The sequence below is a fragment of the Phaseolus vulgaris genome, chromosome 5 (assembly GCF_000499845.2).
Source record: "Phaseolus vulgaris cultivar G19833 chromosome 5, P. vulgaris v2.0, whole genome shotgun sequence".
In the NCBI taxonomy this organism is placed as follows: domain Eukaryota; kingdom Viridiplantae; phylum Streptophyta; class Magnoliopsida; order Fabales; family Fabaceae; genus Phaseolus; species Phaseolus vulgaris.
The window spans coordinates 3009827-3024618 of record NC_023755.2 but is presented as its reverse complement, the minus strand read 5'-3'; the positions used below and the strand labels follow the sequence as shown (position 1 = coordinate 3024618).

Genomic DNA, 14792 nt, shown 5'->3' with positions numbered 1-14792 from the left:
ATATAACATGTAATAAGAAATCACTAACACAACTATATCAAATAACTTTACCTAATTTATTTCAAAATATGGTTTGTCTAAATATCTCTCTTTGAAGAATATAAAATAAGATAAAGACTTGTATTAAACATATTTTATTAGAGAGTAACATTTGACTTATTTTAAGTTTTCTAATACCTAGTTTTAGTAACTTAAAATATTTGTTTGAAGTATGTTTATAATTTTCATGTAATGTTTATTTAATTTTTTAATTTCCTAAATATCTAAGCATTAATAAAGTATTTTTACAATATTTTTATTTTAATTTCAATTATAATTTATGAAAAACCATGCATGCTACACAGATTTTGATTTTCAATTTAAAATAACTATAATATAAATTTATTGAGATTGAGGAAGTTATGAAAACATAATAGTTAATATAAATTAAAATATTTTCATTATGAGAGTCAAAGGAGATAGTAATGAAATATTATTTTTAAGAAACAGAACGAAAACTAACACAAAATATTATGTTGCTAAATGTTACTTTTCATGAAAACGTTAGATTTTAAATTTTAGAATTTATATATTGTAAACAAATTATTCTACCCGATAATCAGTATTATGTATTCTAGACATCACTAAACTAAATTTATAAATAAATAAAACTCTATATGTAAAAAAGAGAACTATCTCTGTGTTTTTTCTTAACTATTTTCATATATAATGTCATTATTAATTATTGTGTTGAAATTAAAGCTTGTACAGTACGTAGGTCTACATTTAATTATAATCATAATGTACTTAAATTTCACCAAAAATTCTCTTGAAAAATGAGTGGTGGGCATACATACTTTTTAACATTGTTTCTTCGATTTAAATTATGTTTTTGTACTAAAATTTGCAATTTTTAGTTTTCTTTATTTTTTTATTCATAATTTTGATTTCTCAATTTTTTCCCGAGTTTAGGCTTCATATTTTAGAAAATTCACAATTTTATCTTATATTCAGTTTCACCTATTTTATTTTGATCAGATGAAACTTAAGACCTAACATATTTATTTAAGGTTACAATAAAAAATGTAATTTTAATAACAAAAAATAAAATCTAAAAAAATGTAAATATGAGAATTAAAGTGAAATTACAAATTAATTAAAATCTGGAAACTATAATCATAAAATAAAATATAGAAAATTAAAATCAAAGCTTAGGAATTAAAAGAGAAAATTATAATATATCATATTATTTTTAGTTAAGCCCGTTAATGAAATATATGATTTTCTCTAAATCATGTACAACATATCATCATCTATTAAAGAGTATCTCTTGAAGAGTTTAGTGTGACAGTTAGACAGTCTAATATGATGAAGAAGAAGATTGTGTACTAAAGATCTTCTAATAATCTAGTACTTATTTGTTATAATTATTTTAACAGTTTTGTTTCTGAATGATGTTTTATATAGAGTTTTTATGGACTCAGTCAACACACCAAAATTGAGAGAGTTCTCTTTATATAGACCTTCTATTCTCAATGAAATTTTTTGTTTTCTTATTTTATTATTGTTGAGAATCCAAGACAATGTATATAGAATATATTTACTCTCATAGTTGGTTTTAATGAATATTTCTGTCAGAAGCAGAAAATATTTTATATCATTTGTTTGTTTTTATCTTATTTGTGGTTTTATCTGTTGTGGCAATTAAAAACCAGTTAAATACATGAAGATGATTAGCAAAGTTGATCACTGATATTGGAGTCACAAACAAAATATATAAGATAAAAATTCAGCTTATGTTTTAGTGAAACAAAATATACCATAAAAAATTCAACTGAGAAAATTTGAACACATTTTCCTCTCAAACTCAGGTATTGACTTGTTTGTTCTTTGCTTTGTCCAAGGAGAAGTCACCAAGTGAATTGTGTAGCCTTCAACATGAATCCAATTTTGTTTTGGAGGATCTTCCTAAGGTTTTCCTTGCTATCCTCATCATCTACCACTATGGAACAACTATGGCCTGTTTGGACATGCTTGTATTTGACAATGATACCTGTTTTGGCCAGCACTAAAATCTTGTACTCTACAAACAGACAAATCTGGGTAGAGAGGACCCAACAATTCAGAAACTGCATATTCCTTGCTGCACCAGAAGGATGACAAATTAGAGGTGACATTATCAACCCTTTTTCTTGTACATTTTTTATTTCTGAGAAACTCTTCAAGACAAGAGCTTCAATTCAACTAACTTATAAAACCCCTCATAACAAACACTTCAGAGCTTTGCAACTAGCCGGGGAACAGTTTTTGGATTTTTGGTTTAGTTGCTCTTAGAGGCTTTTTTGGAGTTGTTGGTGTCACTATTTGAAGTTATTAATTTGAAGTTGTTGGTGTCACTATTGATCTGCTGTCCAAGTTTCACCTTATGGACTCAGGTAATGATTTTTTTTGTTTGTTTTCATGGCTAAAGAAAATGCTGCATTAAGAACAGAAAACAATAGAAAGAAAGTTTAAACTGTTCATATGGTTCACTTGGTTTTCTTAATGTGATTTGTAAATAGTTGTTTAAAAGTTTTAAGAAGTGTAAGAAGTAATGGAAAGAAATCCAGAGCACAGCATTGTAAGAAGTGTAAAACTAAAGTCACCAAAACAGAAGTGAAATTCTGAACTAAAAGAAATAAGTAACCAACCAGGATGTGTGGACTCAGGTGCATGATAAGTTGATCAATTAGTCAGTATGAGGGGAATGAACTTTTTTTTCATCCTTATGGGGTCTTACTTTTGCTAATCCAACTGTTGTGGATTGAATAGGTTCACCATATCAATGGATGAGGGAGCTGAGATGGGACTCCCAGGGATTAAATCCAATAAGCCTTCTCATTGACTGTGCCAAATGTGTTGCATCTGGAAGCATTAAGAATGCAGATATTGGCCTTGAGTACATATCTCAGATTTCATCTCCTGATGGTAATGCAGTGCAGAGGATGGTGAGTTATTTCAGTGAAGCACTTGGATACAGGATAATAAAACATTTGCCAGGTGTATACAAATCTATCAATCCCTCAAAAACATCACTATCTTCAGAAGATATCCTTGTTCAGAAATACTTCTATGAATTGTGTCCCTTTTTGAAGTTTTCATACCTGATCACAAACCAAGCCATTGTGGAGGCCATGGAATGTGAAAAGGTGGTTCATATTATTGATCTCCATTGTTGTGAGCCAGCTCAATGGATAGATCTTCTACTCACTTTCAAAAACCGTCAGGGAGGTCCACCCCATCTGAAAATTACAGGCATTCATGAGACGAAAGAAGTCTTAGACCAGATGAACTTTCATTTGACATCTGAAGCTGGGAATTTGGATTTTCCTTTACAGTTCTATCCAGTTGTTAGCAAACTAGAAGATGTTGACTTTGAGAAGTTGCCTGTTAAGACAGGAGATGCTATTGCAATAACTTCAGTTCTTCAGCTGCATTCGCTTCTTTCCACTGATGATGACATGGCAGGAAGAATCTCCCCAGCCGCAGCAGCATCTATGAATCTGCAGAGAGCAGTGCATATGGGGCAAAGAACTTTTGCTGAGTGGCTTGAGAGAGATATGATCAATGCATATATCTTGAGTCCTGATTCTGCATTGTCACCTCTTTCCTTTGGTGCCTCACCTAAGATGGGGATTTTTCTGAACGCCATGAGAAAGCTCCAACCAAAACTGGTAGTGGTTACTGAACAAGAATCAAATCTGAATGGATCAAATTTGATGGAGAGAGTTGATAGAGCATTGTACTTTTACAGTGCCTTGTTTGACTGCTTGGACTCTACTGTAATGAGAACATCAGTTGAGAGGCAAAAACTTGAGAGGATGCTTCTTGGAGAACAGATAAAAAACATCATTGCTTGTGAGGGAGTTGATAGAAAAGAAAGACATGAGAAACTCGAAAAATGGATTCGAAGGCTTGAAATGGCTGGTTTTGTAAAGGTACCTTTGAGCTACAATGGGAGGATAGAAGCAAAGAATCTGTTGCAGAGATATAGTAGTAAATACAAATTTAGAGAAGAGAATGATTGTTTGCTTGTCTGCTGGAGCGATAGGCCATTGTTTTCTGTATCAGCTTGGAGTTTTAAGAGATGAATGTTCATATATGTGCTGGATATAAAAGACCCTTGCATTGCCATGGATTTCAAGAGGTTTAAAATGAAGTAATAAACAAGACAAGAAGGTGGATGGTTTTTGTTTTCATCTTTTTTCTTTTGTAGGTTTTAATTGTTTCTATGTATAAAGGGTTTTACATTTTTGTTCTCTAGAGTAGAGCTGGTGATGATTTGAAATAGCCAAACAACAAATCCATCTTGTATTCCTCTTGATGTTAATATCCATTCATTTTAGTAAAATATCCACTTTTAATCCTCACCTGGGTTAATATGCAAACAAAATTTGTTTATATCACTGCACTTGGTTTGTATCTTTTTCAGTGATATCAGCAAATATAACATTAGCTAAAACTCATTTTTGTTTACAACAGCTGAAAATAAAAATGCAAAATATTTATAAGAAAAGGGCATAGTTTTGCCCAAGGAATATTTGAGTATGTATGTTACTTCAATGTGTTTGGCTGTGCCATGAAACATTGGATAGGATAAGACAGTGTGCTAAAAGGAACTCTTGTACCTTAGTTGAAATATATATGTTTTTTCTTCGTTTTATTTATTTAAGCCATTCCCCTTAAGGTTATAGTGCCACAGACAATACGAATTGGTAATTAGTGTTTGAATCCTTTGGTTTAAATATAAAACTACTATTTGACATTAGATGACATGAGTTCAATGCATCCTTTAAAAATTCTGGTCTAGAGTGAACAATGTGCCAATACCAAAATATTTTGAAGATATGAATCTGTTATTCAACAAAAATCAGAAGGCTTCTGTTCAGATATCTAAAATGTTTCCATTGAACAGTTGAATCTTACATAAAATATAAGTTTTGATCATTAAAGGGCCATGTCTGCAAATCATTTCTAGTTTTATGTTCTGTGGAAATGTATTGTAATGTTTCATATTCTGTTTCATGTGTTAAACTGGCGTAGTTATATTAAAAATCTGTGTTTTCAACCTTCAATTATAACTATTTTGGTATGGAAGTTTGGATAACCACTAGATTTAACCGATTCACATGTCCATAATCTCATGAAATACTCATCATGTTCAGCATTGCTTTTGAAAGGACTCTTGCTTCTATGTGGTTACATTGCATATATTTTAGTAGATTTCCATGTCCAAATAGGAAAGTTACAAAATATCAGCCTTTGCTTTCTCCTCCGGTATATAGCATTGTTTAGACCTATAGTTGATGACTTTAATTTTACACAAGAAGGTGGAGTGTCTCAAAGCACAAGGCAACTTTGTTTGAATGCTGCTCCCCTTGTAGTATACTATACAAAAACTATGTTTATCCTAAAGATAAAATTTATGCTATTCACAAATTTGCTAGAACCATGTTAGTAATTATCTTACGATTTAGGATACAAATCGATTCGGTTTCGAAAGTTTGCGATACGATTAGTAAGAATAATTATTTTTACTCTTGTATACAGTTGTATCGTGTGGATTGTATCATGAATTGTATGAGTTGCGAGATGGTTTCGTATCGCGTCTTGTATTTTATTCTGAATTTAGGTGTGAATGGGTCGGATCGATTGAATTAGTTTTATAAAAATCCTAATTTTAATTTTTTTTCTTTCATTTAACAAAGGAGTTGAACCATATAATCTAGTCCAATCCAACCATTATAATATTAACCTAATTTGGTGAGTAATACAATCACTCTTTTTTTTATCATGATTGTGATTATTAATTATATTTTTGTATGTTTTATGTTATATTTTTTAAATGTTTATGAATCTTACATTTATTTGAAATATAAGCTCTCCAAATTCATGATAGATTCAACTACCGTTATAACATTTTTACACAAATCAACATATTATATTTTATCTACGTTTGGTCTCTTAGGAGTTGTCTCATCCCTCCATAAACTAGGGAGTAATAATGACACCATGTTTGTCTCCTTTGCAAACAAACTTCTTCTAACAATGTCCTTATCTGTGACTACCTTTTATATGCAGCCAAACAATAATGGTTTTGGAGGCTTTAATGACTAACGTGGAAACATCTACTTTCACACACACCAAGACACTAAGATGCAAGGAACCGTTTCTCATCTTATTGGGTGAAGCAACCAATTATGGTCGAAATCAATGGTGACAAGACCAACTCTTTTCATTGTTGCTAACTATGCAGCTACCGATCATGACAAGATTTTTAACTTCTACTGCCTTACTTACCCCCATGAAACCCAATATCATGTTCTCTATGAAGCCTTACTTGCCCTTATAGGAACTTTGGATGCTCTTGGATGTTCATCTGTGTTCTTCAATAGGATTGGCAATGTAGTGACAAGTCGAGAGGTTGCTTGCTGGTGTACATTGTCTTTTGGATGCCCAAGGACCAACTCATGGACACAGGTAATACTCTCACTACAGAGTAAAACACTTACATATCCCACATGTAACCTTGTTTTCCTACAAATTTACAACATTTTACATGGTAATAATGTGTTAATCTACTAAAAGTGCTAGAAAAAATTGTTCTTTGTTCTTTGGCCTTGTATCTTTTTCTTGTCACCAACTCCTTATGAAAGCTTAAGTTACCGTTAAAGGTTATTAATGTCTAAGATCATGTCAAGGATGAACTATCTCAAAAGCTTAAGCTTGTGAATAGAAAATTTATGTCTAACAAATTTATGTACTTGTTGTCAATATTTGTGCACGAATTAAATTTGACTTGGAATACTTGTGAGTTTGGAACACTCTTAATGTATTTGTAGTGCTCTTTTCCAGTTTTTCTGATAAATCTCTTGTATATTAGATTCACCATACCCGTGGCTCAAAGATATGAATGGGGAGGATAGGGATAAATACCTGGCTCGTATTCTTAATGCCTGTGCCAAGTTTATTGAATCAGGAAGCATCATGAATGCAGATACTGGACTGGACTATATTGCTCACATTGCCTCCCCTTATGGTGATGCAATGCAAAGGGTAGCTACCTATATCAGTGAGGGTCTAGCTTTCCAAGTCCTGAAAAATTTGCAGGGAGTACCTAAAGCTGTTAATCTGTCAAAAACAATGTCAACCTCGGAAGAACAACTTGTTAAGAAGACATTCTATGACTTGTATCCATTTTTAAAGACTGCATATGTAATCACTAGCCATGCCATTGCTGAAGCTATTGAAGGAGAAGATGAGGTCCACGTCATTGATCTTGGTGCATCTGATGCTGCTCAGTGGATTTATCTTATGCATAGATTAAAAGAAAGCCAAAAGAGCCCCACAGTTCTGAAAATCACAGGCATACATGAGAAGGAGGAAATTCTAGAGGAAGTGGCCACTCAACTAAGAGTAGAAGCTAAAAGTTTGCATTTCAATCTCCAATTCAATGCTATTGTAAGCACTTTGGAGAATCTTGACCTTGAAGAATTGCCTGTGCAGAAAGGAGAGCCTCTTGTAATCAGCTCAGTGCTTCAGCTGCACACTCTTCTGGCCACTGATGATGCAATGGTCTGCATCAGGAGCTCGCAGGAAGAACCAATGCATCAAAGGACATTTGCTGAGATGCTTGGGAAGCAAAAGACCAACCCCAGTTCTGAATCATCGTTGTTACAGCTTCCTCTGTGTGCTACTTCAACAAAGATGATGCACTTTCTAAATGGCCTGTGGAAACTCCAACCTAGAGTGATGGTGGTTACTGAACAAGAATCCAATGTCAATGGTTCTTTGACAGAAAGGGTTGACAAAGCATTGGACTTTTACGGTGCATTGTTCAACTGTTTGGAGTCAACTGTTTCAACAACACTAGTAGAGAGAATCATCATGGAGAGGACTCTACTAGGACAAGAAATAAAGAACATTGTTGCAGGTGAAGGAGTTGAGAGAAAGGAGAGGCATGAGAAATTTGAGACTTGGATCCCAAAGCTAGAAATGGCCGGGTTTGAGAAGAAACATATTAGCCATCATGGGATGATGCAAGCAACAAAACAGTTGCATGGTTATGGAAATGGATACAAGCTTTGTCCGGAGAATAATTGTTTGTTTGTATGCTGGAATGATAAGCCACTATTTTCTGTGTCAGCCTGGACAGTTTAGAAGATGAATAACATGGTTATGTAGGAAGGTGTATTGCTATGGCTTCCACACATTTGAAAAGCATAAGCTAAAATGAAATTCAGTTATATAGGTTGCATTCACTTATATATATACTATAATTGGATCTTATTTAGTTGAGATAAGATAGACTCTTCAATATCATGTGTCTAGGATTTTGTGTAAAGGGTCGTGTTTTTTCAATTTCTCTTTTTAAGTGATGAACCCTACAGAAAAATCAATCTACCCTTTTGTTTGAGACAATTTTCTTCAATTGTTCGGTGGTGATTCAATTAGCAACAAGCTTGTTTTACAATTAGACGACAATGTTTTTTAATAGAAATTCGCAACATATTGATATATACAAATGATAGATCAAATTCCTCTCAAAGTAACTTCTGACAATAGTTACTTCTCATTCTCATCCTTCATTTTCTCTTAATTGGTCATAAAGTGTTATTTATTAAAAAAAAATTAGGACTAATTCATCTTTAAAATCACGAGGTGAAGATAGATATACTACTCAAGTAGTTCTCTTATGCATCTTGGATTTTCAAGCATCCAAAGTCATCTTCTCTTAAACAGGGTAATAATAGAAATCGAGAACTCTGCAATTAGAGGTATATTATTTAAGATCTGAGATTTTACTATATACAAAATTTAAACAAGTTTATAAATAGGTTAGAGCTATCTATTCTTTGAATCCATGATTATATTTATTGGATTATGAATATCCACGAGTCTTTTTTAACTGTTGGAAGATCAAAGTATATTTTGAGAGAAAAACTTGGAAATAGTTACACTGCAGAGGCCATGAGATTCTGAAATGTGTTAGATTATTGGATTACCTTCTAACATTCAAGTATTGATAAAGAAGTGGTAGTTGTGTGATTCTGAAACCAATTGAATTATACATGTAGTATTGCTCAAATGTTGAAATCAGGTCAAGCATTAAATTGATCCTCAAATGATGGTGGATCAATGAGTATTCGAATGAAAGAGAAACAAAAACACTTCTTTCATCCAGAGTTATATTGCTATATGGGAAAAACAACAATAACCCAAATATGGTAGTATTAAATACAAAAATTAATAAAAAAATTTAGATATTTTATAATACCAGTGGATTTAATTTTATAGATAAAACTTCAAGTGATTCACATTAATTTTTCCAACTGTTGCACACTGCACAGGTTTTCATGCATGAACAAGTCAAACATAAACCCAGAATGCATACATCCAAATTAAAACTATTTTCAATAGCTATATGAAACACAGATCATCCGAAAGTTCAAAAGTGAATCCAAAAAACTCAGAATAAGCCATTGATATTTCAGAGTAAGAGATCTTGCTCCATTACCTAACCAAAGAGCAAGTACATCACCACTAATAAAAAGTTGGTGGCTACCACTGATCCACAAAATACATTCTGGAATTTATCAACATTCTCCGGAAGAAAAAAATGCTAATAAACCCTGAGAAACCAAAACCATTAAAAAGAGCTACAAATAGCTTACTGAAACTCCAAAAAAAATTCAACTTTTTTTGTTCTAGATGAAACCCAGATGCATGATGAATCCCAAAACCCACAACAAATCTGGTAGACGACATTAGCCATGGCGCACAGTGAGATTGTACTCCACCACAAAATGCTCAGGGGTAGAAAGGTGTTCGACACTGTTGGCTATAGCATAGCCAGTGGCGAATCTGAAGACGCCAGTGCCACCAACGATGGGCATCTCTCTGTTCTGCTCCGCTATGGGGTTCCTCCCGAGCATGCTCAATGAGCTTCCAGCGTAGTCCCCTTCCTTGAAAGCGAAGTTGATGAGCATGAAGGTGCCCAGATCGTTGAGAGAGGCCAGGCCAAAGAGCCCCTGGGCCCTCCCAACGGGCTTGGAGCTGAGCTCCGGGCCTTCCGTCATGGGATCGTCCATGACGAAAGTGGTGCCGAAGCCGTTGGGGACGTTCTTGGGGGTGTCGACGATCTGCACGATGGAGGGGTTGTTGGCGGTTCGAAGATCATGGTAGAAGAAGTGGATGTGGGTCTGCTTCTGCGAAGATTGGTGAGTCTGTGAGGGAAGTTTGATGTGGGACTGATGAGAGAATGATGCGTGAAGATGAAATGGGAGTGTGGAGAAGAGAGTGAGAGAGAGAAGGAACAAGAATCTAAGAGGAACAACAACCATTGTTGTGTTCTTAGGTCTTAGATTGTTGAAGATGGTTGTTGTGTTTGGATAAAGTGTTCACTTATAGAAAAAGAAGAAATAGCATTTCATATTTGTTTCATTTTTTTATTACCCATGTATTTCTCGAGCTAAGTTATTGAAGACTAAAATAATATATATGAGACACTTCTCATGTGCAAAACGTCAAATTCAAGTTCTGGACACGTGTAAGTTTATATTATAACTTGTGCTTAAATCGTGAAAATATCTTTTTATTTTCATTAGAAATACATGATATTAATTATGTATGAAGTATTATTAATATATTAATTAATAATAAATACTTTAATTTGTGCTCATTTGTTTTTAGTTCAGTTTCGGAATTTGGATTCTTTTTATTTGAATAAACATTGGAAAAATATCTCATGACATGATGCGTAAAAGTTTCTCCATTTAGTATTTTTTTTTTAAAAATTGTGGCAGTTTTGGGATATTTATGGATTAGTGTATTGGAATGCATTTTCTTTTACTTATGAATTGGGTCATTTGAAATGTATTTTTTGACTTATGGATTGGTAGATTCAGAATGCATTTTTTTATTTTTGATGTTTTGTAGTTTTTAATAATTTGTTAGAATTTCATGGTAAAATGTTAGTTGGTAGAAATATAGACAATACTGAAAAATTTGTTGAACTCCAGTGTTAATCAATTTTAAGACTCATTGGAAAACATAAACATGTTTTCAAATTGCTAATCTTGCTTTTCATATATAATTATGTGGTTGTAATCAAATTCATAAATCAATAAGTTGTCAATAGTAACTCATTCACTGAATTTGTAGAGTAGAATATTGAAAGGGTGTAGAAGAAATACCCGAAATATAATATTAAAGTGGATGGGTCATTGATGATAACTTATGAAAACCATGTGACCCTTTTGTATGATGTGTGTGTATGTCCACAAACAATGTGACCCTTTTATATGTTTTTAGTTGCATTTCTGTTTTGTAATTTGATGAAGCTACACATTGTTTACATTATTATTTTAAAGGGTAATGAAATTAGTTTCTTACACAATCGTGAGTGAATTTGTTCTTCCGCATTTCTAATAGCCACAATGTACATTTACATATTAATTTATGAATTCGATTACAATGTCATAACTACATATGAAGATCAAACTTTGGTGATTGCATAAGAATGTTTATGTTTATGTTTTTCAATGAGTCTTAAAATTGATTAATAATGAAGTTCAACAAATCCTTTTTCATTGTCCATACTTCTACAAATTTACATCTTATCATAAAATTCTAACAAATTATTGAAAACCACAACCAAACATCAAAAGTCAAAAAATACATTCCGGATCCACCAATAACATAAGTTGAAAATGCATTTCATTTTCATCAATCCATAAGTCAAAAAATACATTATGAATCTACCAATTCATAAGTCAAAAAATACATTCCGGATCCACCAATCCATAAGTCAAAAAATACATTCCAGATCCAACAATCCATAAGTCAAAAAAATTCATTCAAAATTCATCAATCAATAAATTTTTCAAAATCCATATTTCGAACACCTATAAACCTCACAACGGTACCTTTTCAAATAAAAATAAGAAAGCTAATTTTGGTATTTTAAAAAATTAGGAGTGTAGGAAGACACACCCACACTCCGGAAGTGCCACGTGTAAAAGTTTTTGCTTTCAATAAAATATTTTTTTTTTCTTGAAAAAATTGTAGCAGTGAGAAGTGTCAAAATTTTCTTTTTGTGTTCCTTTAAAATGTATTAAGTATAGATTTGTTTGAGGGCCAACTGAACAATTTGGACATTTTTGTTCCAATAAACACTCATTAAGTGCGTTATAGTGCCACTTGTAAAAGTTTATACTTTTACCAATTTTTTTTTTTCATTGCACGGGAAAGGAATATATTGTATTAATTATTTATGGAGTTTTATTTCCTAATTTTAAAGTATAATATTATATAAATGTTGTTTATATAAATGTTAATTGTAATGATAAGTGAGATGTTAGTCATATTTAAACGATTAATTTGTTTTTTGCAAAAAAATTCAACAAATAATTTTTTTATTTTTAAAATTTTCCTTTTTTAATATTTTTAAAAGTCTTTTTTTTTTTAAGTTGTGTATAAGTAAATGATCCATAAATTTAATTTAATGTTATTGTCAATGGTTGTTTTCTTTTAATCATAAAATTTCCTTCCATATTATTATTATTATGACACGATCTTGCTTTTTTTGCATATTATTATTAGGATACGATTTGGTGTATTTATTTAATATAATTATTATTAAAGTTTCATTTTAAAATTGTTCAAAAGACAGTTAACTTTTAAATATTGTTTATTAAAATTCATAAACACGATTTTCTTAACAACCATTGGAATGTTTGAATAATAACAATTTTTGCAACAAAGAGATAATTTTTATCTTATATGATTTGTATATAAATAAGTTTATACAACATATACACAATAAAATTATGAATAATTCTTTTAGCCTCCAACTGTAGTAACTTATATTGTTCTCTGGATACCGTTTTCTTTCCTGCACACACGTTTAAAAACAAAATACTAAATCATTGAATGATGTTCCAAGTGTTATAAGAAAATATAAATGTTAGAAAATCAATATAAATTGTTATGTGTGTTTCTACTGCGAAACAATATTTTGTGTTGAGTATATCAAATTATATCAACACATTAGCAATAACACAGTATATACAGAAATATATAATCCTAATCACATGTTAAAAAATTACTACAAAGTAAAGAATAATAATGTGATAAAAAACACAAAAAGATAACAACAGTACATAGGAAAAATATAATCGTAATGATATGTTAAAAAAATAGTTCAAAATAAAGAATACTAATCATATGTTAAATAATTAGTACAAAATATAGAATACTAACGTGATAATAAGTACTCAATGAACTATATTTAAGTGTTAAGAATTAGTATATATAAATAATACTTGATGTTATACCAACAATAGAAGGAATTTTATATGAACACTATAGAGTGTTAAGTACATATAAATATGCAACACATTAAGTTGTAATCAGATAATGCAATATGTATAAAATTCATGATAAGAAAAGAATTAAAATCACTGTGAGGTGGTTATCTTTTTATGCTTTTGGGTTTTCTTGCAAAATAAATAAGTTCATAAAAAAACAAAGAGAAAACAAGAATATAATAGACATAAATATTAACCATGTTTAAGCAACCTATATGATTGCCCATATAAAATTCAAATAAAATTAAAAAATCTGTCTGATTTTATCAAGATTTAAAATATAGTCTTGAATCCCAAAACTATTACGATACACATTTATTCATATCATTTTCATAACGATGATCCTAATGTGTTGACATGGGTGGTCATCATGTTTAAAAAATATGTTGATCTTCTTCCTGAAGTGAGTGTTTCATGTCCAAAGTTGACAAGTTTTTTAAGAACGTTTCTTATAAGAACTTTGCATTTGACTTGTTTGTTTGAACCATGCAAAATGACATTCTTAAACCTACCTCTTTGAATATAAATGGCAAAAGGAAGAGACAAATTCTACACAACAATAAAAACTAAATATATGCATGTGTGACAAATAAAATTACATTTCAACTAAATATAACTAAACCAAAAGTCTTTTTAAAAAAAATACCAAATGACTTGCGGTGGAGTGGTAAGCAAAAAGGGTTATTGTAAAATGCACCAAGGGTTATTGGGTTCCGACCTTCAATCTCCATAAAAAAATCTATCACAATATGTTTGTTCACCGCATAGGAAGTCAAGTCAAGATATGAAGATTGTAGTAAAAAGGTATGTTACTGTAAATTATATAATTTATTATGAATTACTAATGATTTTTCTCTTTTTAGTGCAATCAATGTATTTAGTGTCATAGGGGTAGATTCACTTCATTGTCACAAAATTTACGTTGGATCTATCCTAAGGTATATATTCACTTCTTCATTAAAACTATTAAGTTTTACTTTTTTTAGTTCAATTAAATTAAGTGTTACTTATATTTCATAATAGTACAATAAGCAATAAGAAAACTTTGAATGTAGTTATTATGTGATGCATGGATGTGGACCATAGCACTTGTGAGGATTATAGACTCTTGGTAGCAGGTATTATGTGATTTAAATGCTCTAACATCTCATTTATATATGCATATTTGTTAGTATAAACACTAATATACTCTTCCATTTCTCAGCTTTTGAAGATTCCGAGCCACTAAGCACACAAAGTCTTGAACAAATCCATCAGAAATGGACCTGCTACTTTCTACAAATTTAGAATCAAAACATACAATGATTTGTAACTTTCTCATGTACATTTTCATTATATTTAAATTATACAATTTCTAGTTTTATTATATTTAATAGTTTATAAATTTGGGAAAAAGTACATTTT

At 31.3% G+C, this 14792-nt stretch overlaps 3 protein-coding genes across 3 annotated transcripts; 2 read left to right on the top strand and 1 right to left on the bottom strand.

The window, feature by feature from the left end:
* The first annotated feature begins 2404 nt into the window (after positions 1 to 2404).
* LOC137836214 (GRAS family protein TF80-like) lies at positions 2405 to 4109 on the top strand. Its single transcript, XM_068645058.1, has 2 exons — positions 2405 to 2414; positions 2791 to 4109. Exons 1-2 carry the CDS (start codon positions 2405 to 2407, stop codon positions 4107 to 4109), a joined length of 1329 nt encoding a protein of 442 aa, XP_068501159.1.
* A 2122-nt stretch (positions 4110 to 6231) lies between these two features.
* Positions 6232 to 8178, top strand: LOC137836138 (GRAS family protein TF80-like). Its single transcript, XM_068644994.1, has 2 exons — positions 6232 to 6454; positions 6902 to 8178. The coding sequence occupies exons 1-2, from the start codon at positions 6232 to 6234 to the stop codon at positions 8176 to 8178; spliced, it is 1500 nt and encodes a 499-aa protein (XP_068501095.1).
* A 1295-nt stretch (positions 8179 to 9473) lies between these two features.
* LOC137834844 (dirigent protein 21-like) lies at positions 9474 to 10420 on the bottom strand. Its single transcript, XM_068643064.1, has one exon. The coding sequence runs from the start codon at positions 10359 to 10361 to the stop codon at positions 9786 to 9788; it is 576 nt and encodes a 191-aa protein (XP_068499165.1). The 5' UTR covers positions 10362 to 10420; the 3' UTR covers positions 9474 to 9785.
* Between the last annotated feature and the right edge of the window lie 4372 nt (positions 10421 to 14792).